Raw genomic sequence first — 25,601 nt, 5'->3', positions numbered from 1 at the left:
AGATCTTTCCTTCTACGCACGGTACCTCCCGGAATCAGTTCACATTTGGCCGGTAGGGGCCTGGACCTCTAATGACTAAGAACGCCCAGTACTGCTCTGTAACTAGTGGAAACTGCTCCTCAGCACATGCCGTGGACACTCCAGGATGCCCATCGCTGGGTACAACACAGGGCCTGGAAAAGCCACCCCTCAGTGTGGGACAGTTCCCTGCGACAGTTGGGAAGGCTTCTGGGGCACGGTGCAAGGAACTACTTCAGTTCATTTTCAATTAAAACGCCTCTTTCCTATGCTGGGCCCTCATTTGGGAGCTGTATTCATGAGCCAACAGTCTACCCAAATCAGTGAAAACAGAGCTTTTTTTGATTCGTCAAATATCCTCAACAGCCTTTTTTTCTGGGGGGAATGAAAGACGTGCAGTGTAACAAACCTGCTTGTTTTCTCTTTCCAGAGCGTCCACAAAGCACCGTGTAAAGACCTGGATGGCAGTGAGCATGCCCGGGGCGCCGTCAGTGTCCAGGAGCACACACCTGAGCAACACAGAGGCGGAGCATGAGACGCCGACTGAGCCGGGGCTGCAGAAGGAAGAGGGGGGACCTCCCTCTGCGTCCCAAGCTTCAGCAGCCCTTGGCCCGTTGGATTTCAGTCCTTGTGTGGAAGCAGAATCTTCCACCCGCTCTCAGTACTGCAGAGCTCCCTCTCTTGGTGGTTAAATTACTCAGCACTGCACACCCCTTCCACAGAGGCCGGAACTCTCTGTACACCCTGACCCACAACATCAGCAGGCCTTTCACTTTTCTGAGTGGAGAAAACTACCCGGCCTAAGTGGCCAAACCCACCCGGCAAAGTGCTGGGAGAGCCTATGTGTACCTGCTTTGGTTCTCATGCATTTTTGTGTGACTAATTTTTTTTTACGTTTAAACAAACAAGCAAAAAATCAACTCGAACTCCTAGCTTAAAATAAAAAGCTACTTTTTATCTTGACTTATTTGTGTTCATTTCACCTAAAGCTGGTAAGTGCCGGTTATTTGCTCTTGTCAGGATTCCTGGCCCTGGTGGATGCCGTCTGCCTGGAGCCTCAGCTGCTGAGCGCCAGGGGCTGGGGGTGGGGACAGGGCCGACCCCTGGCTGCCCCGGTGCCCACGGAGGAGGCTGGAAAGCCCAGTGACTCGTGACTAAGAGGGGCCCGGTCTCCCCGACTACCAGCCATGACCCGCCTGCCTTTCCCAAGAAGCACAGACAAAAACTAAGGGAGACCACATGCGCTGACTCTGCCTTTCAAAGGAGCTTTGTTACGAAGGGCATTATTTATTTATTTTCCTTGGTTTTCCTTAGCTTTAAAGCCCTTTAAGAAGATTGGTCAGCCCTCATGTGGTGAAGGGAGTAACTGCTACTCTTTTTTTGAGCTGAGAAAAATCCTACATAAAAACTTTATGATTTAATTATCTGATTCAATTGTTTTTCTACCATTATTAGAATTTTAAAAGGTTAAAAAAAGAAAGGTTATTTTGATTCTTAGGCATTGGCTTTTAAATATACACTGACATTTGGGTTTCACCAGAAAGCTCCCGGGGATACCGCGTGGTACAGGCAGACGACCACAGGACTTCCATTCATACTCGAAAACCAAGCATTTTTAGATCAATTTCTAGCAGAAACCCTTTACCTGAACATCTCATCGATGACTCTGAATATGGCAGGGTGACAGGCTGCTGCAGGCTGTGGAGGGAAGATCATCAGAAAGAAATGTGTCAGAAGCAATTCAACAAAGACAACCTGCTATTATGAGGCAACGAGCAGTCCAGAGCGCTGGTTTCTAGGAAACGGGCAGTTCCTTTGGGTCAGACACGAGAACCACAGGAAAAAAGCGCACAGAAAAGGCCATGAGGATGGATGTAAACAGGCTCTCTGAGGCCAGGGGTACGGCGAGCACTACTTCCTCTGCAGGCTCCTGTGCGTCCCTCATCTGCTGCAGTAACCCATACAATCCACAGGGAGAGCCAGGGCCCGTGATGGGAGCTGAAGGACTTCCTTCCGGCCCACTGCGGAAGGCAGGGTCCGTGGTGCCGGCCTTACCTACATGCCCATGCGTCTGACCTTCTCACGGGGCCTGCAAGCGCTTAAGGTCAGGTCTGGGTCTGTGTTCTACTCCTTACTGGTAACTCAGAGTCATTACTGAGGCAAGCATGGTCTCTGGACTGGACTGGGCTCTGTCCGTGCTGTACGGATTATTACCACACTGTTCGCAGTACGACTTTGGCAGCCTACGTCAGGATGAAAAGGGATTAACGAAAAAAAAAAAGACACCATCACCTTGAATGATGAGAGTGATCATTTACTTGGTGAATATTTCTGGAACAGGCTTTGATGGCTTAAATCTGCAGAAGCCAACTTACCATGGCTTGGGTGGGACTTCAGTGTGCCTGACGCAGGCACCGTATCTTTTTGGCCAGGGCTCAATGCATGAGATTAAGCCAGACGAAAGTGCCATCCATGTTCTAAAACAGGTAGTTTACAACAGCACCCGAATGTTACAGGATTAGGCACTATGAGGAAACTGTTGAGGCATATCACACCTAATACGACTAGCTTTGTAAAACATTTTTTCATAGTCCCCTTGACAAGAGAAAAGAAAAAAGGATGTGCTTTGCCTCTCAGGTTTTCTGGAGCACACTTAAGACAGAGCCCCCCTGTCCCCTGCAGACTCCTTGTGCAGGTCTGCACTGGGCCCTGAGGTAGTTATCACCAACCGTGTGCCGCCTGGCGTTCACACCCAACTGCCACTTGTTAAAATGATGGGATGACTTCCTTTTAATCACTTGGAGAGAGGATTTGTGATTTGCAAGTTAAGAATATCTGTTCTTCATGTAGTGTCACACTCTGTAATCCTTCACTGCTGTGCATTTTTACCTAAAGAAACCAACTAACATTTTTCATAGATGAATTCATTACGTACCCAAGGAAGTAATTTGACAGAGCCTGGGTTAAACAGAAAAGAGGCAAGTTGTGTCCCGGCTGTGGTCTCAGATAAATCAGTTAATCTCCATGCTTCTCAGCCTCACTGTAAATAACAGCAGTTATGGAGGTCACTGGATGTATGCCAATAAAAGTTTCTATGTATTCATAATAAAAAAATCAAATGAGAAGGAAAATGCAAACTAAATATGTCTTAAAGAAATGTGATTCATCAAATCTGCCAGGACAGTTTTTCAAAGTGTCATATGTAAAGAGTACGCCTCTTGAATGAGTATTTTAAGGCCAAACTACCGCAGGCCCCGAGCAGGCAGACCTGCAGAGCAGAAAGCCGCCAGCCGATGGTACAACAGAACCAGTGCTTCTGCTCTGAATGGTCTAACTGCTCCATATCATTTAAATTTGATAAGAGCTGAAGATTCAGTACTGTTACAGGTATTTCCAAGTGGCAAAGAAAAGGATGATCCAAGTGTGGAAGGGGGGCTCCCATGAAAAAAATCAAGGGGGGAGCAAGAAAATTCCAATGCAGTTCATACAGAGAGGACAAGAGCTGGACATACTTTTCTTTCTGCAATATTTTCTAGCAGAAGAGCTCAGTCCAGACTCTGTGGACTTGGCCTGTGCTCTGCATGCCGATGACTCTCAGATGTCTTTTTATCCAGACATTTCAGGCCCTGGGTACCTCTCCACCTGCTTCCACAACCCACTTTAGCTTTTAAAACAGGTGAGATGCCACCCAAAAGAGAAACAATAACAAATGTTGGTGAGGTTGTGGAGAAAGGGGAACCCTCCTACACTGCTGGTGGGAATGTAAATTAATTCAACCATTGTGGAAAGCAGTATGGAGGTTCCTCAAAAGCTCAAAATAGAAATACCATTTGACCCAGGAATTCCACTTCTAGGAATTTACCTTAAAAATGCAGGAGCCCAGTTTGAAAAAGATAGATGCACCCCTGTTTATCACAGCACTATTTACAATAGCCAAGAAATGGAAGCAACCTAAGTGTCCATCAGTAGATGAATGGATAAAGAAGATGTGGTACATTTACACAATGGAATACTATTCAGCCATAAGAAGAAAACAAATCTTACCATTTGCAACAACATGAATGGAGTTACAGGGTATTATGCTCAATGAAATAAGCCAGTTGGAGAGAGACAAGTACCAAATGATTTCACTCATATGTGGAGTATAAGAACAAAGCAAAAACTGAAGTAACTAAACAGCAGCAGAATCACAGAACCCAAGAATGGACTAACAGTTACCAAAGGGAAAGGGACTGGAGAAGATGGGTGGGAAGGGAGGGATAAGGGGGATGGAAATAAAGGGGGCCTTATAATTAGCATGTATAATATGGGGGTGGGGCATACGGGGAGGGGTGTGCAACACAGAGAAGACAAGTAGTGATTCTATAGCATCTTACTACGCTGATGGACAATGACTGTAATGGGGGCTATGGGGGGACTTGGTGATGGGGGGAGCCTAGTAAACATAATGTTCCTCATGTAATTGTAGATTAATGATACCAAAAAAAATTGATCCCCCCCCAAAAAAAACAAATAACAAAAACAAACAAACAAACAAAAAACAGGTGAGAGGACAGGCCGCAGGGGAACCCAAGAAACCAGCAATGGCAGAGACCATGATTTGGAAACCAGTTTCCGTCACCATCCAGAGCTGTGGGCAGCTCTTTCTCATCCACAGCCTTTGCTGATGGCTTCTGAAGTGAGACTCTTTCCACCCAAGCACATAATTGCAGGGTCAGTGAGTCCCCTCAAGGAGCCCAGAGCGCTCACAGGCTAGGCATGTGTCCCAGTGACAGCGAATCACAAAGCAAATGTAAGCTGCTTTTCTTATCAAGGGAATCTTCCAAATAGAATTAAAGTCTTAATTTATGCTTCTTTTGAAGCTATAAATTTCCCATTTAAATCTTTACAGCATCCTTGTGAGGGAAGAGGCAAACATGTAACTCTTCTGTGTCCTGTTTTATTTGAAATATGGGACCTATACTAACGCACCACAGGCCACTTTGGTCCAGAGCTCTGGAGCCCAGGTCTGAAGCCCTGCAATCCAGGCAATAATCTTCCCTATAAAAATGTGGAAAGAACAGAAAACCTTTCTTTGGGTGCATCTGTTGGTCTGTTTTTCTCCACCCTACCAAAATCTGTTCCTTCCCAAACTCCTAGCTTCTTCATCTGGCCAATTGATTTCCATGTAGATCATTTCAAGTCTAGGGAAACTGTCACCAGGAGACCATCCATAATGAGTTTGCCCTGCCTGCCTCCCCTAATGTACCCCAAGCCCTTTCGCCAAATGTCAGAGGATAAACCCGAGATGATGATGCAGCGCTCCAGGCTCTGGCTTCCTTTCCTTACAGACCAGATCATTCTGCTGGGTGTGCATCCCCTGCACATCACCCACAGCCACCCAGAGACGCATTCTCTATCTCCCGTCCCTCGACAGAATAGGTCAGCACAGAAGAAATGTGCACTGGCCACGTTCCTGCAGCCTGAATGGTCAGGGAGAGGGGAGGGAGGGCCAGGTGTCACTCCACACCACGGACCGCACAAAAACAAGGATGCTCGCTCTCTGCCCTCGACGTCTAATCTGTTACCTTTATCCCAGTTCAACAGTGATTACTACAAGCCACTTGCCACTTAAAAGAGGCCTGAGAACATGTAAAAACAGAATTCTCAGGAAGAAATCTTTCCTTTATTCTATCACTTTCTGATTCTGTGTGTGATAAAAGAGAGCGTATCGGAAGAGGGAGAGAAACAGAATGCAAACCAGAAATTCTATGATTGTAGGTAATTCACCGCTAAAAGTGATTGCTTCTTACAAAAAATAAAAAGGCAGTGAAGAAACAAAAATTCTCATGCCTTTTTCATTTATCACCCTTCATGGTTACTTTTTCCTAAAAAATAAAGAGGGAAATTACAGGTGAGAGGTAAGAGGCTGACGATGAGTATGCCTGGAATGGATTCTCTCTCGTAGTCTATTTAATAGGGCTCAAATATTTCACTCAGGAACGGTCTTCTGTAACACAAGGCCGAGGAGAAGCACTCCGTGTAGCCTCCCTGGCAGTCGGCCATCCTGCTCCACCACAGCCGACTCCCCCAGTCCCGGACAGGCCCTGGTGTTAACGTGTCTCTAAATTAAAGGATGACTACAATCAGCAAAAAGTCACTTTCTTCTTTAAGAAAAAGGATGAGTTCATTTCAATAGTAAACTTTACTGAATTTAAAAACAATTTGTCTTAAAAAAATTTACTTGTATAAAGCCTTCACATCTATCATATAAAATAAGGCACCTTAAAAAATAAAATTTTTATTATGCTATTTTCTTTTCTACTTTCAAAGTACTAAATGTAAGACTGTAAGTATCCCTTTTACATCTTAGTATCTATTTTGTTTCAAAACATAAGGTTCAACAAATGTGAACTTGGAAAACTTATTCCTTTCTTTGTAATCTTTACCAGATGTTGTTTATACTACAAGCAATTTTTTTCAGTGCTCCGTAATGCAATTATTGTTTAATTAGTGATAAATCTGTCTTTCTGGGCTTAAAAAAAATACTTAACAAGCACCAAATGTACTTTCGTGTTCTCTGCAGCCTCGGAGAGCGTTAAGACAGAGGGATGCAGGCTCTGGATGCTGAACGAAATCCCCAGACTTGCAGCCCTTCTCTCGTTGCCAAGGGCCTCTGCCTGGGAGTGGGAAGGCACAGCCTCAGCCCCCTGATGCCTCTCGCTTGGCGTCTGCGAGGCCCTGGCCCCTCCAGGGCGACTACTGCCCGCGTTTTCCTCCCTGCATTCAACCCTGACGGTTGCAAAGCTCGCGTCCCCAGTAGTGAGAACAACTTGTGATCTGGGCCTTTCTGGAGACAGTGCCGGGGGATCTGGCGCCCCCATCCGGTCAAGGCTGGAAATGCAACTACCGTTCAAGCGCACCTGCTTGTCAACCTTACGCCACGCTCCCTGTTCTGCCAGGCTGATTCATGCCTCACGTTAAGGAGCTCAAAAAAGGAATGCATACAAGACTGCTAATGAAGACTCAGGAAGAGAAAATCCTAGAACATTATTAAGAAGTTATTCAAGCACAGAAAACTAACATCATCCATGATGTGCAGTTAATTCATCAGTATAATTTTTAATTGAAAGGGAATTGTGTTTGGAATTTTGTGCAAAAGGAAGTTTCTTTTGAAGAGGCTACGACTGCTATCTGAAGAATGGAGACAAGAACGCATCCCATCTCACATCAGCCAAGTCAAGGAGGGTGCTGAAGCGTCTATTTTTTCACTCTTAAGCTCTCCTTACTAGATCAACAGCCAAATTTCCCTCCACCTTTACTGAGGTATACTTGACAAGACGAAGAACTACTTTAATTGAGCTATGAAGACTTTCAGGTAGGAGAGAATATGATGAGTATTTTCTGATTTAAAATCTGAGCAAACAAAAACAAAAACCAAGCTGGCCTCTTGTCCCCTCTCCGTCCTCTGTTTCCTGCTCCTTTGCGGGCAGATCTGCCCCTGAACACCAGAGAGCAGTTCCTCTGGACCCAGCTGCAGACGCAGGTGGCATGTGAGGTCAGCCAGTGAAGGAGCAACTGGGAGGGCGTGGGAACTAGGGGACATCCTGGCCCTGGCACACAGCAGGGCAGCTAAGTACAGTGCTACCTACCACCCAGCTAGCACTTTTCATCCAAATGTGGAATGTAAACAATAGCTTTCTGGGCTGCACAAGCAGAACTGTAACTGGAGAGCACAACACTTCTGATTCAGGGCAGGCCTAGAAACCAAGTGTCAAAAAGCTGCATAATCAGCAAGTGGCTTCCACTGCCTCTGGTGACATTTGTTTTTAAGGTAGGTCTGAATATCTGGGTTATGGCTGTACTGCTCTGTCAAGGGAAACACAGACCATCTTCTTTTGAAATGTGTCTGCTTCCACAGTAAATGACTCACTGAGGTTAATACCACGATTTATTTAGGAGCCTCCAGATGCTGAGAGGGCCATGGGCCAGGGGACAGTCCAGACTGAGGGAGCCACAGGGTGAGTCTCACAGGTGAAAAAGCGCTTTTGAAAACTTAGTTTTATTTTAGAGGTAAAAAACATATATACACACACACACATATATCTAGGTATATATACATGTGTGTTGTGTATGTATGTGTGTGTATATATTATAAATGCATATATATATATATATAAGTATATATATATATGCATTTATAATTGAGGTGATACTAGATTAGCATCTTATTATTTAGTCTTAAGGGAAAATACCAGGCCTCTGAGCCTCTGAGAGGTCAAAAAACATTTGGGGAGATCATTTCACTTCATACAACCTATACCACAATTTTATCTTTTGTTTTAGCAACATCTCAGTAACTATAGAATTTCCAGGGCTAATTCTGGCTAGTCCCAAGAGATGGAAATATAATTAACAGTGCTCCATATAAAATACAAGTTACGCAGACCATCACACTTTAATTATTGTCAGAATCCAGCTCTAATGTAACAGGCATCAAGTTTCTTCTGGAGGAAAACACAGCAGCCCCATGCTGTCTGAGGCTCCAAGATCTCTGATGCTTCTGTGCGGCCCTGTTGTGGCGCTGGGACAGTGGCCATGATAAATGGGTCAGATGATGCAGTTAGCGAGAAGGCTCATCAGGTTACCCTCCTAATCACTCAGGCATGCCACAAGCTCTTTCCAGCCTGCTGGGTTTTCTGGCACCACAGGCCCAGGATGCCCGAGCAGAAAAGCCCATGCCAGTCAGGGGCCTCCGGCTCTGTGCTGTAATTACTTCCTTGAATCGTAAGGCACAGAGAGGTCACATCCTGCCAATGCCACAGGAAATGAGACCAAATGACACCTGCTTGGATTCCCTTTTAACCATAATGGAAACTCCAAATCTCTATGCACATAATCCTGATAGACAGTTTTTAAATCAACTGACTTTGACGCTGTTTGCCCAGGGAGGTTACTGTAAACCACAGGGGTGCCTGAAGGTCACACAACGTGGTGCTTGGGGAGCACCCGCTTCTCTCCCCCACACGAGCAGGGCCCTGAGCTCACCCAAGGCTGCTCAGGCCTGAGGCTGCAGGTAAAGGACACGGGAGAGGCTCATAGGAGAGTGGTGAGCACCAGTGAAAGGCTGCAGAATCAAACCAATTGAGAAAAGCCAGCGGGACTGGGATTTCATTACAGGGAGCAGACTGGAAAAGCCTTAACGAGGACCTTGGAAACAAGGGAAAAGCTCAGTCACTGTATTTTACCACTGAAAAGGGACTACAGAAAATTAAAGTACAGCATTATATTTAAGTTAGAAATAAAGAGATTTGATAAAGGTAATGCTTGGAGTGGGCTGCTGGTGGTAGTGGGGGGTGTTAAAAGCCTTTGTTTATTTTAAGTTTTACTGTCATTTTTTTATAAGCTGCAGTCTAATTTCTCACCTTAATGTGCAGTTCTTTTGAGTGGGAGGTCAAATGTAATTTTCCTAAAAAAAAGCCCTCTTTGTGCTCTCTCAGTGTTCACACCTATCTTCCTTCCTCTTTTTTCCTATCAAACATTCCAAACTTCTGCACCAGCTGGGTTCAGTTTGCGCCACCTAACGTGGAGGTGAAAGCACGATGGCTCCTGGCGACAGCGGCACTATCGAGTCAGCTGGGAGGCCCCATAACAGGAAAGCATAGAGGAGGCTGTGAAGTGGGGCAGAGGCACGTGGGACAGTGACCACTCACGTGAGCCGGTGGGGGATCTGGACCCACACCGAGAAATGGCATATGAAGAAGGCAGCTGGTGTCATTAGATTCCCTTACAGCCTCCAGTGCAAAAGAGAAAGAAAGAAAACAGGAGGTTCCAACTGAATTAAACCAACAGAAGCTGTCGGGCAGGTGGGGGCTGTGTGGACTCAGCCTCATGGTGTCACACCTCCCAAGGCTCAGCTCGGCAGGAAGGCTGGACACTCTCTTCTGCCCAGTTGCCAAGCTACCAACTTAGGAGCCGACAGTCCATCACCTCTCTCTGAGTTAATTTTCTCCATCTGTACAACAGGGAGAAACTCTCTGTGCCTTGTCTCCCCCAGGTCATGAAAGCTAATGAGAAAACAAGTGAGAGCCACTGAAGTTCCTGTAAGACAGATGCCCAGAGCGTGTGTGCCTCCTGTAGTTTCTGAGTTGTTTTCTCAGGGTGCGTGAGTCTGTATTCCCAGTCTTACAAAAATGCACATAAATTCCACAGAGCACCTCCCACAAAGGAAAAACATCCCAACTGGTTGTGTTCTGAGCAATGCCTGTGAGCCCTGCAGGCCTGACACTGGAGCAGACAACACAGCCACATTGGCCCTTGGAGCCCCAAATACAAGGGGTGGTGGCAGGTGGGGAGGGGTGGTTCGAGGCAGGCAGCCTTACTCCAGAAGAAAGCTTGCAGAATTCTTAGTTGTTTGAACCATTTTTCTCGGGTTTTGTTTTATTCCCCTCTCATTCATACAATCCTCATTTTTCAAAACTTACTTTACATGAGTAAATAAATATTATTTTTAAAAGTCTGCCTTACTATCAATTCTTTGGGTGTAATACAAAGTGCAATAATCAGGTAAATCTCAGTTCTCTCCCTGTTTTTGATGCGTGCTCCAAGCAGGCAGAAAAGCCACCACATGAGGTGAGTTTTAAAATCAAATGTCAATACACAATTATTTTAAGAGGTGTCAATTGCTCTCTTGTGTCCCCTCTCTTTTCTTTGATTGAAGAGACGGAAGAATTGAAGGATTTTTCCCTTGCCAAAACAAATACCAGCACGTACCAGCAGTGACTCTTTCACAAGGCATTCAATCCTCCTCAGAAAATTTCTCTCATTGGAGATCAGCTTTTCAAAAAGGTGCAGCACTGCCTTCTCGAGGCTGGGAAGGTGCCGGAGCCAGAGGCAGACAACAGCTGACGTGGGCAGAGAAATCTTCTTCCTTTCAGCAGGAAATAACCAAAATTTTAAATAGTCAAAAGTGGGTTATTGAAGAAAGACCACGTGAGTTAGGATGCAGTGACAAATTCTCCTCATCGTGGCCATGGCAGAAGCTGATATTTATAATATCTGTGAACATTTACCAAGTATCCAGTTGCAAAATAGTGTTGAATATGCTTCCACTTCAACTCAAGTTAAGAAATTAGAGAAATACTCAAAGAAAAACAGGATAAACACATTCTTAACAAAATGGACAAGGATTAAACATATTACCAAAAATGATAAACACACAGAGATGGAAGAGTGGCAAAATGAGATGGAAAAAGGCCTTGAGATATCCAAGTAAATGCAGTCCCTGATTTAAGAAATTGTTACGTTTGAAAGTGCATCCCCATGCTGTACGGTATGGGGTCAGCCCTGCGTCTGCGCCGGGGGGTCACTCAGCCCCTAACCCTCAGCGCGGCACCTGCGGAGGGACACCCAGGGCTGTCGGGGGATGGAAGGCAGGGACGCACATACAGTGATGAGCGCGGCGCTTGGCACCCATTCAGTAACTGTATTTGTAAATGTTTGAGTTAAGAAATTAAAAATATTTCCCTGCAGTAATCACTTCATATGTGGTGTTATGGCCTGGTTGACCCACATGGTGATACTCACAGACCCCAACACTCGTGCAACTACAGGAAAGGTACACGCAGGCCCCTCCCGTGTCAGGTCTGTGCACCGGGGACTTGACAGCTTCTCTGCGGGGAGCAGGATGGGACATGGGTCTGACCCTGAGCCGCCGTGGTGGCTCTGGGATGGCAGCGGCTGTCCCCAGGGGGCCCTCCTCATGGATGCTGGGCTGATCCTGGTCTGGGGGACTCATTCTCCCCACGCTGCTCTCCAAGTCCTCCTGCCCTTCCACCTGCAGCATCATGGACACCAGTGCTTCCAGGCTCTGCTGACGACGTTTACTGCTTTTAATATGAGAAGCAAAGCTGGGGCAATGAGGGCTCCCCATTACCCACCCCTTCAGCATCTTTCCCTTCACCAGCACTTCTGGGATGTTTCTCGGCAGGAGCTGGCAGGAAGCCTAGGAACGGGCACAGGGCAGGAAATGAACGGGTGGGAGACACAGGGCAGCAATTTCCAGTGGTTTCTCCTTCTCTTCCCCTCAGGAAAGCTGCTATAGACCTTGTGGACTGACTCAAGCCAGATCAGATGGAGCCGAGGAGCTGGGGGACTGTCACCGGAGCAGGCAGCTGGGCAGGGGAGGGAGACGAAGGGACAGCTCTGACCCAATCTCACATTCTCATCCTGAACTCCAGCTCTTCTGAGAAGTCTTGCAGGACCCCTTCCCCATGCTCCAGCCTGGCAAAGAACTTGTCATGGTGCCTCCACCCCATCACCTGGCATGTCTGGGGGTCACACAGCAGGCGTCCTCTGCTGGGGCACCACTATGGCGGGAGCTGGTGCTCCTCCCTCCTAGAAGATGACCAACCACTTCCCATGTGGCACCCATGTGCCAGGCGCAGGCCAGACATTTGGGAACAAAACAAACCTGTTCTGAACCCTCCGCAGTCGAGGGCCCAGTGGGACAGACACACACACACGTGTGCACACCCCCCACCACCACACACACCCCTCCCCCACAGACACAAAGCGTGCACACCCTGAACCATGGTAAGGGCAGTGAGGGAAAGGACAGGCTGAGGTAAAGGACAGTAACAGGGGCTGAGTAGAGATGGGCTGGGTGAGGAGTAACAGGAAGAGGGGAGGGAACAGCAGTCGTATTGGCCCTGAAACAGAAGGAGCAAGGTCAGCAGAGAGAAGCCCCAGAGAGCAAAGAAGAGCTGGCTTGCGGTGAGGCTGCATGGTACCACAGGCACGTGCAGGCTAGGGAGTCTATTCTGTGTGGTTATTCTGGATGTGCCAGGACACGGTAGGCACTTCTAAGGTCACTGGGCCTGCAACCTGGAGAGCTGAGTGCGGGGAGGCCAGGAGTCTGGGATGGCAGTGCAGGAGTGAGAAGCTGGCAGGTGTCTAGCAGTAATACCAAGGGAAACAGCAAACCAGACAAGAGGTGGTGAGGGTGAGGCAGGAATCGAGGCTGTGGCAGGTTTCTTAATGAGCTGGAAGGAGAGACTATTTCCTCAGGTGGAAAGAAGGGAAGATAAGCAGATCTGTGAAGGATTTGCTAAGTGCTTAGTTTGGGGTGCGCACATTTGGAATGTCTGAGGCAGAGCTGTGAAACAGGGCCTTGCCTATCCATGCTGGGAGTTCTGGGAGAGGCCTGGGCTAGAGGTACAGGCCAGCAAGCCCTCAGCCAGGAGGGAGCACACCTGGATGGAGGAGTGCTCTCAGGGGAGGCCTGAGTGGGCAGGGGGTGGCCCAGGACCGAGGACCCAGGGCAGGGGGTCAGGAGGGGCAGCTGCAGAGAAGAGAAGGCAGCACACACACAGGCAGAGAACAAGGCCACCAAGGAAGAGAAGGAAGCCGGGCTGTGAGGGCACTGCTGAGACGCGGCACCTGGGGGAACCACCAGCGTGGTTCTGCCACTGTTCTGACGGCAAGCTGGGAGCTGAAGGCAGTGTCAGGGAGCAGAGGAGATGGTCGGCAGCTGGTCCTGTAGACAGGTGCTGGGATGGCCGTGGGGACGGGAGTGATGCCAGGAGGCCACACAGGGCAGGTGGCACCAGTGCTCTGGGAAGGTGGTGCTTCAGGACAGCAGGGCTGACTACTCATGGCTGCAGGCAGAGGAGCCTACAGGCTGGAGGGCCAGGACCTGCCTTTGTTAAGGAATTACCTGGAGGGTTTCACAGCAGTTTGCTTGTGCCTTAATCCTCACAGCAACCTTGCAAAGCAGGTACCCTTATGGTACTGATTTTAGAGACAAGGCAGTTGAGGTCAGAGAAGACCAAGGCCTCCCAGCTATGATTTGGCCCCGGGGGAACTGAAGCTGGTCGTCAGCCTCCACCCTCAGCAGGATGCCACTCAGCAGATGGGGCCTGAGCCCAGGGGAGCAAAGAGCTTTCCCTGGTGAGCCTGGACCCTGTGTTTACTCCCTTTTCAAAGTCCAGGCTGCCAGCCAGTTCTAGCCACTAAAAGGGACCCCTCCAAAGGGATTTCCGCAGCTTTCTAGAGGGCCTAGAACATCCCCCGGGAGTGGGGGAGGGTGTCCACAGCCCCCCATGGAGCCAGAAGACCCGTGGTGGGAAGCGCTGAGGTGCAAGGGGACAGCTGGCTGCTCAGTGGCTCCTCCCTTTCCCAAAGGCAGGGGATGTCTTTTGACATTCTTGCCTCACACCTTTTCAGGTGTGTTTCCAGGATCCTCATGAGATAAGCAGGTTCATCATCAGAAGACTCTCACTGCAGTGGAAGCTCTTCAGAGGCGGCCCCATCCCCAAGGCCTCTGAGTGGCTGTGTGCACACAGTGTGATTTTTGTCACTAGGTCAGTGGCCAAGGGGTGCCCAGTGGCTCCCAGGTGGAGTTGCCAGAATGAGCAGAAGACAAATACAAACAGTGTAAGAGGAGCTGGTGTAAAATGGTAGGTCCAATGAATATCCAAATTAAAAGGTATCACACAGTTACAAATTCACGAGATGCTTAAGCTCTATACTCAAGTCACCAAGTACATGATGTTTTTGTTCTATCCTCAGACACAGTTTGAAAAATTTGGATGTTAACAACTGTTTTTAATTACCCTTGACTCAGTACACTCTACTACTTGCTGTGAATGATTAAGTTTATGGACCATGTTTTATGTTTGAATCATCTATTAACAAAGAAATCTGTTTTGCTCTGAAGCTCAAAGACTTTGTATAATCAATCTTGGATGATCTTAATATACTCATATAACAGCATTTAGTTGGAACAACCCATTCATATTATACACAATGTTCTAAATGTGTACCAGGTTGGTTCTGAAGAATAGAGGCAAATTACATTATGTCAATCATATCTCAATAAAAGCAAGTGGAAATCACAAAAGCAAATCACAAAATAAGAGGTGCAAGTGGCCCAGAAGAACATTCCTCTGAATGGGAAAGAAAGGTAAACTGAACACCAAGGAGATGTCACCTCACCATCCTGTGAGCAGATGTTCAGAGGAGTGACAGAATCCGAAGATAAGTGAGTCTAGGACAGGTGTTCAAAGGTGGGGCAGGGATGGCTCTGCCTACCTGGTGAAGTTGTGGGTCCCACCAAACCGATTGTAAAATACATGTCCTTGTGCATTTTGGTTAGAACCATACTTTTGTGAGTCTGTCTGGCAGAAATAAAAGTATCAGCTGGAGATATTTACTGCAGTAATATTATACAGAGAAAATTAGAAAAAATTTGAATGCATCAGTTGGCAAATAACTGAATAAATTAAGGTCCTATCCTATCAGAGAATATGTTCCTATTTTATACAAATGAACTGCAAACTAAATCCCTTGAGGGATATTAAGGCATGTTGGTTAAAAAACTCTTCCAGAGTCATGTGTATGGTATGATGCTTTTTTTATGCTACTTAAAGCAAGAAAATAAATTGTTTTGTATAGATTTCTGTATGTTTACAAGAGTCTCAGGTATGGTTACCAGAAGTACTGGTGGGTGATGGGATAATTAACATTTTCTCTACATACATCTGTATTGCACTGGCCTGATAATATAAATATACATGTTGTGGAAACTGTGAAGAGACTAAAGGCAAAGAAAAAGAAAATGAAAAAAAAAAAAAAAGAAATGTTTTCAGGAACACTAAAATGTTTCCTTGTATTCAGCATGCATTAGTCGCAGAAATGCCAGAGTTGTGTCCTTTTTCCACTCTAACTAAATACTTCTTCCATCCACCTAGTCTAGTTACTGAGTAAGATGATGAATTTGAGGAAAACAGAAGAAGCTAAAATTCTCCAAAATCCCTACCTAATAATTATGTGAAGTTTTCTGCATTATAGCTATGTTTTAGGAAAATGAGACAGGGCACATGGGACTTCTGTGTAATCATTATACTTTTCTCCTTTAAAATACCAAGGAAATTTCTCCTTTAAAATCCCCACAGGTGCTTTCACGTAGAACACCTGAATCTCCTAACAGTTTCTGACACAAAGCAGGAGAGGCCTGCACGGACACTCCACCCTGTCCAACACCTCCCTGCTCCTAGACTCTTGTGGACAGATGCCCCCTTGACATTTAGAAAGCTGTACTCTGTTTCCCCCAAACACTCTGTTTGGTTGTTAACCATGTGCTCTCCAAAAAGAGGTAGTGGGTAAAGAAAATGGTCCAGCTGCTCATTAAATAATTTTGATTCCAAATGTTTTTTATAGCTATTATAAAAATCCAGAATGTGTAATGTAATTCTTTGCAAGAAAGGTTCCTGATGAGGGTAGTATGAGTCAGTGGGAAACGTTCTCTTCAGCTGAGAGGCAGAGGACAGGAAGGGGCTCCTTCACTAGAGACAAATGCAGGCTGTGCTCCACCTTTCCAAGCCAGAAAGAGATTGGGGCTGTTCAGGCTGCTTAGAACCCCACCAAAATTGGGACCAACTTTTGTGGAGAACTGTTTAATTCCAAGGAACTGGAAAGAATAATACATCCCACAGGTATATTTCCAATGAAAGCCTGAGCTAAGAAGCACATCAAATTTGAGTAAACTGGGCCAACATTTCCACTTCCATGCAGAAAAGTCACTTCTCAAAGAGCTACACCAAGCAAAGGAAACGGCTGACCCAAACATACTGGGCTATGACAAAGCAGTGCCAGCAGGTTTTTATTGAAAAGTAAACTTTCCCTATGACTAATTCTGCAGCCATATCATCTCAAGGCAAAAAGAAGAGCATGTCCACAAGTCTCCGTAAGTGGACAGTTGTATCTACCTCTTTGTTACTGTTCTGTCCTGGGCCTTCCTCATGTGGACATTCACCCATGCTACCTGACAACATTTAAAGCCTGATTTTTCTTAACTGAGCTGAAAAAACTAGAAGCTTGGTTGAAGGTCAGCCTTTCCTTATAGCTTCTTTTTTTTCCTTAAGCATCTTTGGAGGCTGTATTAGCTCTTTCATTAGTAGGAATTTAGCTTACGTCTTGCCCTTAGTTCAGAACATTTTCATTAGGAGGAAAAGATATAAACTTGAGAAAACCTAATAAAAATTATAAAGAATAATGTAATTCTTAAAGTCAATAACAATAATCAGAGCAACATGCTAACAGCTATTGAGGGTTATTCTGGGTGCCACATATGACAGGCATTGGGGCCATTTAAATACATCCCAGTGTGCCTGGGACAGGTCTATGTCTATTATCCCACAAACCATAAAAGGCACCCCTTTAAACTCCTAAGCGTTTCATGGTCACCCTATTTAATGCTCAGTCTCTCATGAGGTTGGCTGGTCTGCCAGTCATGACTTCTCTCTTTCATTTGTTCATTGGCTTACTCATACTGGTATGTAGGAAAACTCCCCATCCAGTCATCAAATTTCTCAGTATTTCTGAAGCAAAGGATTTAGGTTTACCTCCAAGGCATGTCACGCTGAATTACTTGGATGCTGCAAACTAACTAAAGGATTTCAGCAGTCCTCCAGGAGGGCTTCATATAATCTATAGCCTGCTGTGAAGACGACCCCAGGACAGACTTGACAAGTCAGATTTGACATTTAGGTTCAGAAATCAAGGAGTTCCTTCAGGTCATCTAAACCACAGGGAGGGGCAAACACCTGCTGTTGAAAACAAGAGGCAGACATTTCTGAAAACACATGACTGTGCTTGGAAGCCAAGACCCAAGGAACCCAGCCAATGGTGCACGCGGTCAGCAGGCAGTTGGAAGGCTGAACACAGGGCAGGGCACACCACACAAATAAGCCTGTGGCTTCTCAATGGCCATGCAGCACACCTGGGGAGCAGGTCACGGGGCTGGTGGAAGGGGGTGGTCACTGGCACTGACTGATGGAAGCAGCCCCTGTCCCAACATGTGGCTGGGCCGCTCCATCCACGGGAAGGCATCCATGGGAAGGTTCCAAGCCTAACACCACTGCCTGGGGGACTTGCTGAGCTGAAGCCATAGGACCTAGACAAGCTGAAGACCACCCAGATTTCCAGACAGTGTGTCTCCTAAGCACCAGCAGACATATTTCCTAAACCAAATGAATTTAATAGCTGCTGAGGGTGAACTTGCTCTCCCAAGTGAAGTAAACGCAGAGGAGCCCGGGTCCACTAGGGGGACAGCAGCCTTTGCTCTCCGGCTACACTGCAGCGAGGAGGCACGGCCCTTCCCCACACAAGTCTCTTCATCAGTAATTCTGAAACAGCTGTGCGGGCCTTCACAGAGGAAGCCGAGGGGTGTCCGCCCCGTCTCCCTTAATTCAATTCTTGTTGAGAAAGCGAGACTGGCAATACTAGTTGCCAAGACCACATTCTTCGATGAAACTGTTACCAAATCAATCAGGAATAGAGCTGCCAAGGTGAGAGGCAAAGGACATTTTACATAAAAGTAAGTGCTTAGGACACTTGCTTTGCAATGTGAGAAATAAGAGTTGGAGTGTAAGCCCTGAGGACCTGACGTGTGCACTCAGATAAGTGACGTCAAGGGAAACTACATGTGAGGCACACTAACCCCACTGCACAGACGTTTTCCCATAAGTTACCTAAATAACAAAAAACCAGTCAGACTCCTCAGGAAATTCAGACTTACTGGGTAAATTCTGATAGAGGTTTAGAGTAAGTAGAAAAAAAGACTTCATATTTTGAAGAATGAAAATTATGTTTTGACCTTTTTTTTAAAACATCAAATGATTTAATCTTCTATTTCTCTTTCTAAATCCTACCTTAAAATCCAGGGTTGTAGCATTTTATGTACAATGAAATTAAAATACATATTCTAATTTTTAAGCATTATATGTGAAAAAAGACAAATGATCTGGTAACTATTCTCTGAACTGACTGAAAGCATGGTGGTTCTGAGGCTGTTCACATTCCCAACAGATATAATAAAACCAATTTGAAGATATGCAGAAGACCTACAGTTGCAGCCAAGAACTCCAAACAAAACCTGAAATACAATAAAAACTTAGGCATAAGGAAACCTCAATGTGGAAAACACATAGTATGCTCCTTTAAGATCACAGACGCAAACAGGAACAAGTGGAAAGACAGAGGTGTTCTTGGACAGGCGGACAGAGCCTTCACCTCACAGAGATGTCAGTTCTTCCTCAGTTAATCCATGCATTGAACATGAGCCTCCCAAATAACATTAGGTGTCTTTCCCAGAGATGGACAAATTATGTTCACAGTTTTTTTGAAAGATAAAACAAGCAAGAATTGCCAGAAAAATCCTGTAAAGGAAGAGAAATAAGGGGCAACAGCCCTATTTTATGTTAAGCATTATCAGAAAGACACTTACCACTAGAACTGAATGGTACTGGCACATGGGTATATGACCAAAGAAACAGAACACAAGCCAACAGAACAGGTGCGCGTCATCAGAAACTGCATACGTGACTGCAGTGGGGACAACCTTTGTGATGTTTAAGGCACTGGAATACCCTGTGTGCCAAGTGGGGGAGCAACCACAGCACTTCAGCAGACACATTCCAAGACCAAAGGAACCGGGAGCCTGCAGACTGAAGGGGACCTCTGAGCCCATGAGCCAGATGCAATGTGTGGGCTCTGGACTCTTATTCCAACAAAGTAACTATAAAAAAAAATATGAGACAATCAATAGAATTTACTCTCTGACTAAATAAATGATGATGATAAGGAATTAGTGTCAGTTTTTAGACATAATAATGGTATTGTAGTTATGCTTCTTAAAATGAAGCGTTATAGAGACTTCTGGTTTCCTGTCCTGCATGGAAGGAGCTAGAAGTCACCACTCTGTCAATGCAAATAAAATCAGAACAAATTGAAAGATCAACAACTCTTCTTGCATCCTTAAGAGAGGGGAACACAGGACAAAGCTTGGCCCCCGAGACTGGAAAGGCAGATAAGCAAATACAAGGAGTCACGGCTTACCTAAGAGGAGACCCACAAATGGAAACCACGACGGCAAACAGCACTGGGTAGGAACACCTGAGCTCTAACTGTGAATGGCTGGAGGTTTAGTGTGGACAACTCTGAGAGTTTTAATTCCAGGGGGACCCAGTAATGGAAGGTCCCCTACAATACTGTGAGATTTACCTCCAAGAGCTCGACCAGCTTCTCATAAGAAATACTGGAGAAAAATCCACTCCTACTCTGAGGCAGGAAGAGGGGAGAAGGATCCACTGAAAATACACCAGAGTGATCCTTCCTTCCTAACAAGGCCTGCCCTCAAGGGAAACTAGCTAACCAGAGCCTAACCTATGGGGGCCTTATCAGAGCCTAAGAGGCCTGGGAAAGGACCATAACCAATTCCAGCCAGCTCTGGGCATCCTGTCCCACCCAAGAGTGAGGAAAAACTAAGAAACTCTTATGAAGTTCACTGTGCAGAAGCACAAGCTCACAAAAGATGGAGTCCTAATTGTAAGACTACAGAACACTTTCCCTCCCTTACACACACCACCACACTCCCAAAAAGCCTATTTACAGTGCTTTCTATTTACAGCAATTCCATTATAGAAAGCCTATTTATAGCAGTCCAGCCATCAAGAATAAAATCAGGAGACATATGATATGGAAAAAAAACAGAATTTGGACAGAGCAAGAATCAGAACTAGACATGGAAGAGATTTTGGAATTAGCAGACTGGGAATCCAGAACAGCTGTGATTACCACAGTGGGGTCTCTAATGGATAAAGCAGACAATGTACAAGAACAAATGGGCAATATGAGCAGAAAGAGGGTCGTCCTAAGAGAGGACCAGTAACAAATACTGGAGATAAAAACACTTTAACAGACATGAAGAACACCTTTGCTGGGCTTCCCTGTAGACTGGCCAAGGACAGAATCCCTGAGCTTTAGGCTGTATGAGTGGGAATCTCAAAAACCAAAGAGCAAAGAGAACAGAGAATGAAAACACAGAAGGGCACATTCAAAGAACGTGGGACAATGACAGAAGGTGTAACACACACATAATGGGTGTACCAGGGAGAGGAGAGGAAGGAACAGAAGGGATCCTTGAAACGATAATGATAGAGAATCTCTCCAAATTAATGTCAGATGCCAAACCACAGGTCCGGGATGCTCAGAGTACCGAGCAGGGTAAACGCTGGAACACTGTACCTAAGCAGGTCATTTGAACAAATTTTTAAAAGATCAAATTTTAATGATATTTGAATGATAAATATGAAGGACATTTGAATGATAAAGTTTTAAAAATCAAAGATAAAGAAAAAAACCTTGAAAAAAGCAAGTCTGAGGTTAAATGTTTTACCTGTAAAGAAATAAAGATTACATTCAACTTCTCAGAAACCATGCAAGCAAGAAGCAAATGGAATGAAATATTTAAAACGTTGGAGGAAAAAACCCACCATCCAAAATGCTGTACCCTGCAAAATTACCTCTCAAAAGTGAAAGAGAAATAAAGACTTTCTCAGACAAACAAAAATTGAGGAATTTTGGTGCCAGTAGACCTGTTTGCAAGAAATATTAAAAAGAAGTTCTTTAGAGAGAAGGAAAGTAATACACATCAGCAACTCATATTTACATAAAGAGAATCAAAGGAGGAATAACTGGAGGCAAAATAAAAACTTTAATTTTTCCTATTCTTAATTGATGTACTAGGTAAGTGTTTTCTCAAAATATTAAAGCAGTAATGCATTCAATTATATATTTGTGTATATACTTATGCTTATGTGTGCCTGTACATAAGTGGGATGAATGAGGTGATGATACAAAAGACAGTAAAGAGGAGTTAGGAAGACTTTGTTATTGTAATGTACTCACACCAGCTGTGAAGAGGTACAGTGTTATCTGAAAGTGGATTTGGGTTAGTTGTAAATGTATATTGCAAAACTCTATGGCAATCACTAAAAAAGGCTAAAGAAAGCATAACAGATATGCTGAGAAAGGAGACTAAATGGCCTCATGAAATAGACAAAACCACAGAAGGAGAAAAAGAGCAGAAGATAAAAAGAGCAACACAGAGTAAGGACAACAAATGTAAAATACTAATGAATATAACAGATACTAATTCAGCTATAACAATAATCACTTTGAACTAACAATTCAAATCAATGGTCTAAATGTACCAACTAAAAGACAGACTGACAGAGTTGATCAATAAGTAGACCCAACTATATCTTGTCTACAAGAAACCCACCATAAATATAAAGATTATACATAAAAACTAAAGGGATGGAGAAAAGTAATTAACACTAACCAAAAGAAAGCAGAAATAGCTATGTTCATTCCAGAGAAAGCAGAATTTTAAAAAAGCCATGTTATCAGGCATAAAGCTTATTTTAGTTGACCCTTGAACATCACAGGGGTTAGGGGTTCTGACCCTCTGTGCAGTCTAAAATCTGCATACAATTTCTGACTTCCCAAGACTTAACTACTAATAGCCTACTACTGATTTTATGATAGTAAGTGATAAAGCAGACTAGAATTTACATATATTTTATATATTCATGGCATTCCTTTTTCTTAATTTTTTCAACATTTCTAGGCTAAACAGTTCATCTGCAAGTTTCTGCAAATTGTTGCAAATCTCCAAAAATTTTTTCAATATATTTATTGGAAAAAAATCCACATATAAGTGGACTCATTCAAACCCAGTTGTTAAAGGGTCAACTGTACATATTGATAAAGGGGTCAATTCCCCAAAAAGATATAATAATCCTTAATTTGTAAGTGCCTAACAGCAGAGTATCAAATTATGGGAGGAAAAAACTAATAGAATTACAAAGAAACAGATGAATCCACTATTACAATTGGAGAATTCAGTATCCCTCTATCAGAAATGGACTGACCCAGCAGGCAGAAATCTGTAAGAACACAGCTGAACTCAACCAAACCATCAATTAACTGGATATAATTGACATTTATAGACTACTTCATCTAGCCACAGCAAAACACGCACTCTTTTCAAGCTTATATGGAACATACGCCAAGGTTGCCCATATTCTGGGCTATACAACACACCTTAACAAATTTAAAAGAGCAGAAATCCTACAATGTCTGCTCTCAGAACACAGTGGAATGATAAACTAGATATTAGAAACAGAAAGATAACTTGAAAAATCCCAAATGACATGGGGATTCAACAACAAACTTCTAAGTGACACACAGGCCAAAGAAGAAACCTCAAGAAAAATTTAAAGTTGTTTTAACCTAAATGAAAATGAAAACACAACAAAGTTTGCAGGATGCAATGGAAGCAGTGGTTAAAGGGAAATTTATAGCATTGAATGCATAAAAGAAAAGAAAAAAACACCTAAAATCAATCACCTAACTTTCCACCATAGGAAATTAGGGAAAGAATAAATTAAAGTAAGAGGAAGAAGAAAAGAAATAGTAAGAAACAGAGCAGAAATCAATGAAATTGAGAACAGGAAATCAATAGAGAAAAATCAATGAAGCCAAAAGCTGGTTGCTAGAAAAGATCAATAAAATCAATAAGCCTCTAACTAGGCTAAGATAAAAGCAGGACATAAATTACTAATGTCAGAAATTAAAGAGAAGACATCAAATATAAACCCTATGGGCATTAAAAGGATAATAAAAGAACACTATAACAACTCTCTGAGGACAAATCTGATAACCTAAATGAAATGGACGAATTCCTTGAAAGACACAATTTAACAAAACTCACAGAAGAAGAAATAGACTGAGTAGGCTTGTATCTATAAAGAAATTGAATGAACAATTAATAACCTTTCAAAAAAGAACATGAATTAGTGGAATTTGCTGGTGAATTCTACTAAATGTTTATGGAAGAAATAACACCATTCTCTACAATTTTGTTCACAGAATAGAAGGAGAGGAAATTCTTCCTCACACTACAAGGTCAGAATTATACTAATACCAAAAACAGACAAGGACATTAAGAAAAAAAAAACTTAGAGACTAGTATCTCTCATGAACAGAGATTTAAAAGTCCTCAAAAAATATTAGCTAACCAAATCCACAATAAGAAGAATTGTATTCCATGACCAAGTGGAATTTGTCCCAGGTATGCATGGGTGGTTCAATTTTTGAAAACCAGGTAATTTAATCAACCATATCAACAAACTAAAAAAGGGAAAATTCATGTAATTCTATCAATAAATTCAGGAGGCACATTTGATAAAATCCAAACCCATTCAAATACAAAAGCCCTCAGCAAATTAGGAATACAGGGGAACTCCCCCAATTGATAAAGAATATCTACAAAAACATAACAAGAATTAGTATTTTGTTGTTGATGATGTGGAGAAAAGGGAACACTTGTGCACTGTTAGTGGAAATATTAATTGTTGCAGCCAGTATGGAAATGATATGAAGGCTCCTAAAAAAATTAAAACTGGAACTATTACGTGATCTACTAATAGCACTTCTGGGCATATGACCAAATGAAATGAAAACAGGATATTGAAAAGATACCTTTACTCCCATGTTTACTGCAGCATTATTCACAAAAGTCAAAACATGGAAATAACCTAAGTGTTCATCAATGGATAAAAAAGATACGAGATACACACACACATACACACACACACACACACACACACACACACACACACACACACACACACACACACACACACAGGAATATTATTCAGCCATTAGAAAGAAAGAAACTGCCACTGTGACAGACAACATGGATGGGCCTGGAAGGCATTATGCTCAGTGACATAAGTCAGACAGAGCAGAGAAACAGATACTGTATATCACTGAGTGTGGGATCTATAAAAGCTGAGTGCACAGAAACAGAGACTAGAATGACTGCTAACAGGGACTGGGAGATGGTTGGCCAAAGAACACACTTCCAGCTATAAGATGAATATGTTCTGGGGACCTAATGGACAGGACGGTGACAACAGTTAATAATATTGTTTTACATACTTGAAAGTTGCTAAGAGGTACAATCTTGTTTACCACAAAAAAGAAAGGGTAACTGTATGACGTGATAGATATGTTAGCTAGTGTCAAGGTGGTAATCATTTGCAATTATCAAAGTGTATTAGATCAACTCCTTGTACATCTTAAACTTATAAAACATTATATGTCAATTACATCTCAAGCTGAAAAAGTAAAACATAAATAAATAAGTGAATAAGAACTTTGGCATTTTCTCTTGTGCCCACATGGAAACTTAGTAAGAAGTGAGTGCACTTTGTTGTTTTATTTTACAGAAATACCTTTAAAATTTTTGAAAACTTTTCTAAATTTTATCTAATGTATTTTAGATATAAATATATCTGTATTTTACAATATAGAATATTTTTAGATACTTTCAAAATTTAATGACTACTTAAAAAGAAAGTTCATTTATAACACATTTTCTTATATTTAAAAATGCCAACTTTGGCTCTATGAAGGAGAACTAAAAGACTCGCTTTCTCATCCCCCAAGTGGTGCACTGGGAAAAGACGAACCAGCACATCTCTGGTGACACCTACTCCCCTGAAGCGGGTGGGCTGCCCTGGAAATGAGGGGCAAGTATGAGGAGTTATTTTCCCCTTGGCTGGGTGGATGTTAATCATTTACCTTAGTGTGTCTCAGTCAGCAGAATGTTTTCAAGTGCTATTATATGTAGTTCACTGAAGCATCAATTTGAGACCAGAGTCTAAAAAAAAGGAATTAAATAATTCAAA

The 25,601-nt window shown here is 43.7% G+C and overlaps 1 protein-coding gene across 9 annotated transcripts in view; it reads right to left on the bottom strand.

Annotated features, from left to right (window-relative positions):
* The window catches only part of FANCC (FA complementation group C), a 299,481-nt gene that overhangs the window by 26,163 nt on the left and 247,717 nt on the right, over positions 1-25,601 (bottom strand). For all 9 annotated transcript variants that reach the window (XM_036904368.2, XM_057498496.1, XM_036904371.2 and 6 more), the window contains 3 exons: positions 10,771-10,927; positions 1,664-1,716; positions 428-527 (listed from right to left, as the gene is read on the bottom strand). In XM_036904368.2, the coding sequence (XP_036760263.2) occupies positions 428-527; positions 1,664-1,716; positions 10,771-10,927 (310 nt within the window). The remainder of the gene's footprint in view (positions 1-427; positions 528-1,663; positions 1,717-10,770; positions 10,928-25,601) is intronic.

This window comes from Manis pentadactyla, chromosome 3 (assembly GCF_030020395.1).
Source record: "Manis pentadactyla isolate mManPen7 chromosome 3, mManPen7.hap1, whole genome shotgun sequence".
Taxonomy (NCBI): Eukaryota; Metazoa; Chordata; class Mammalia; order Pholidota; family Manidae; genus Manis; species Manis pentadactyla.
This window is presented reverse-complemented; position numbering and strand designations above follow the sequence as displayed.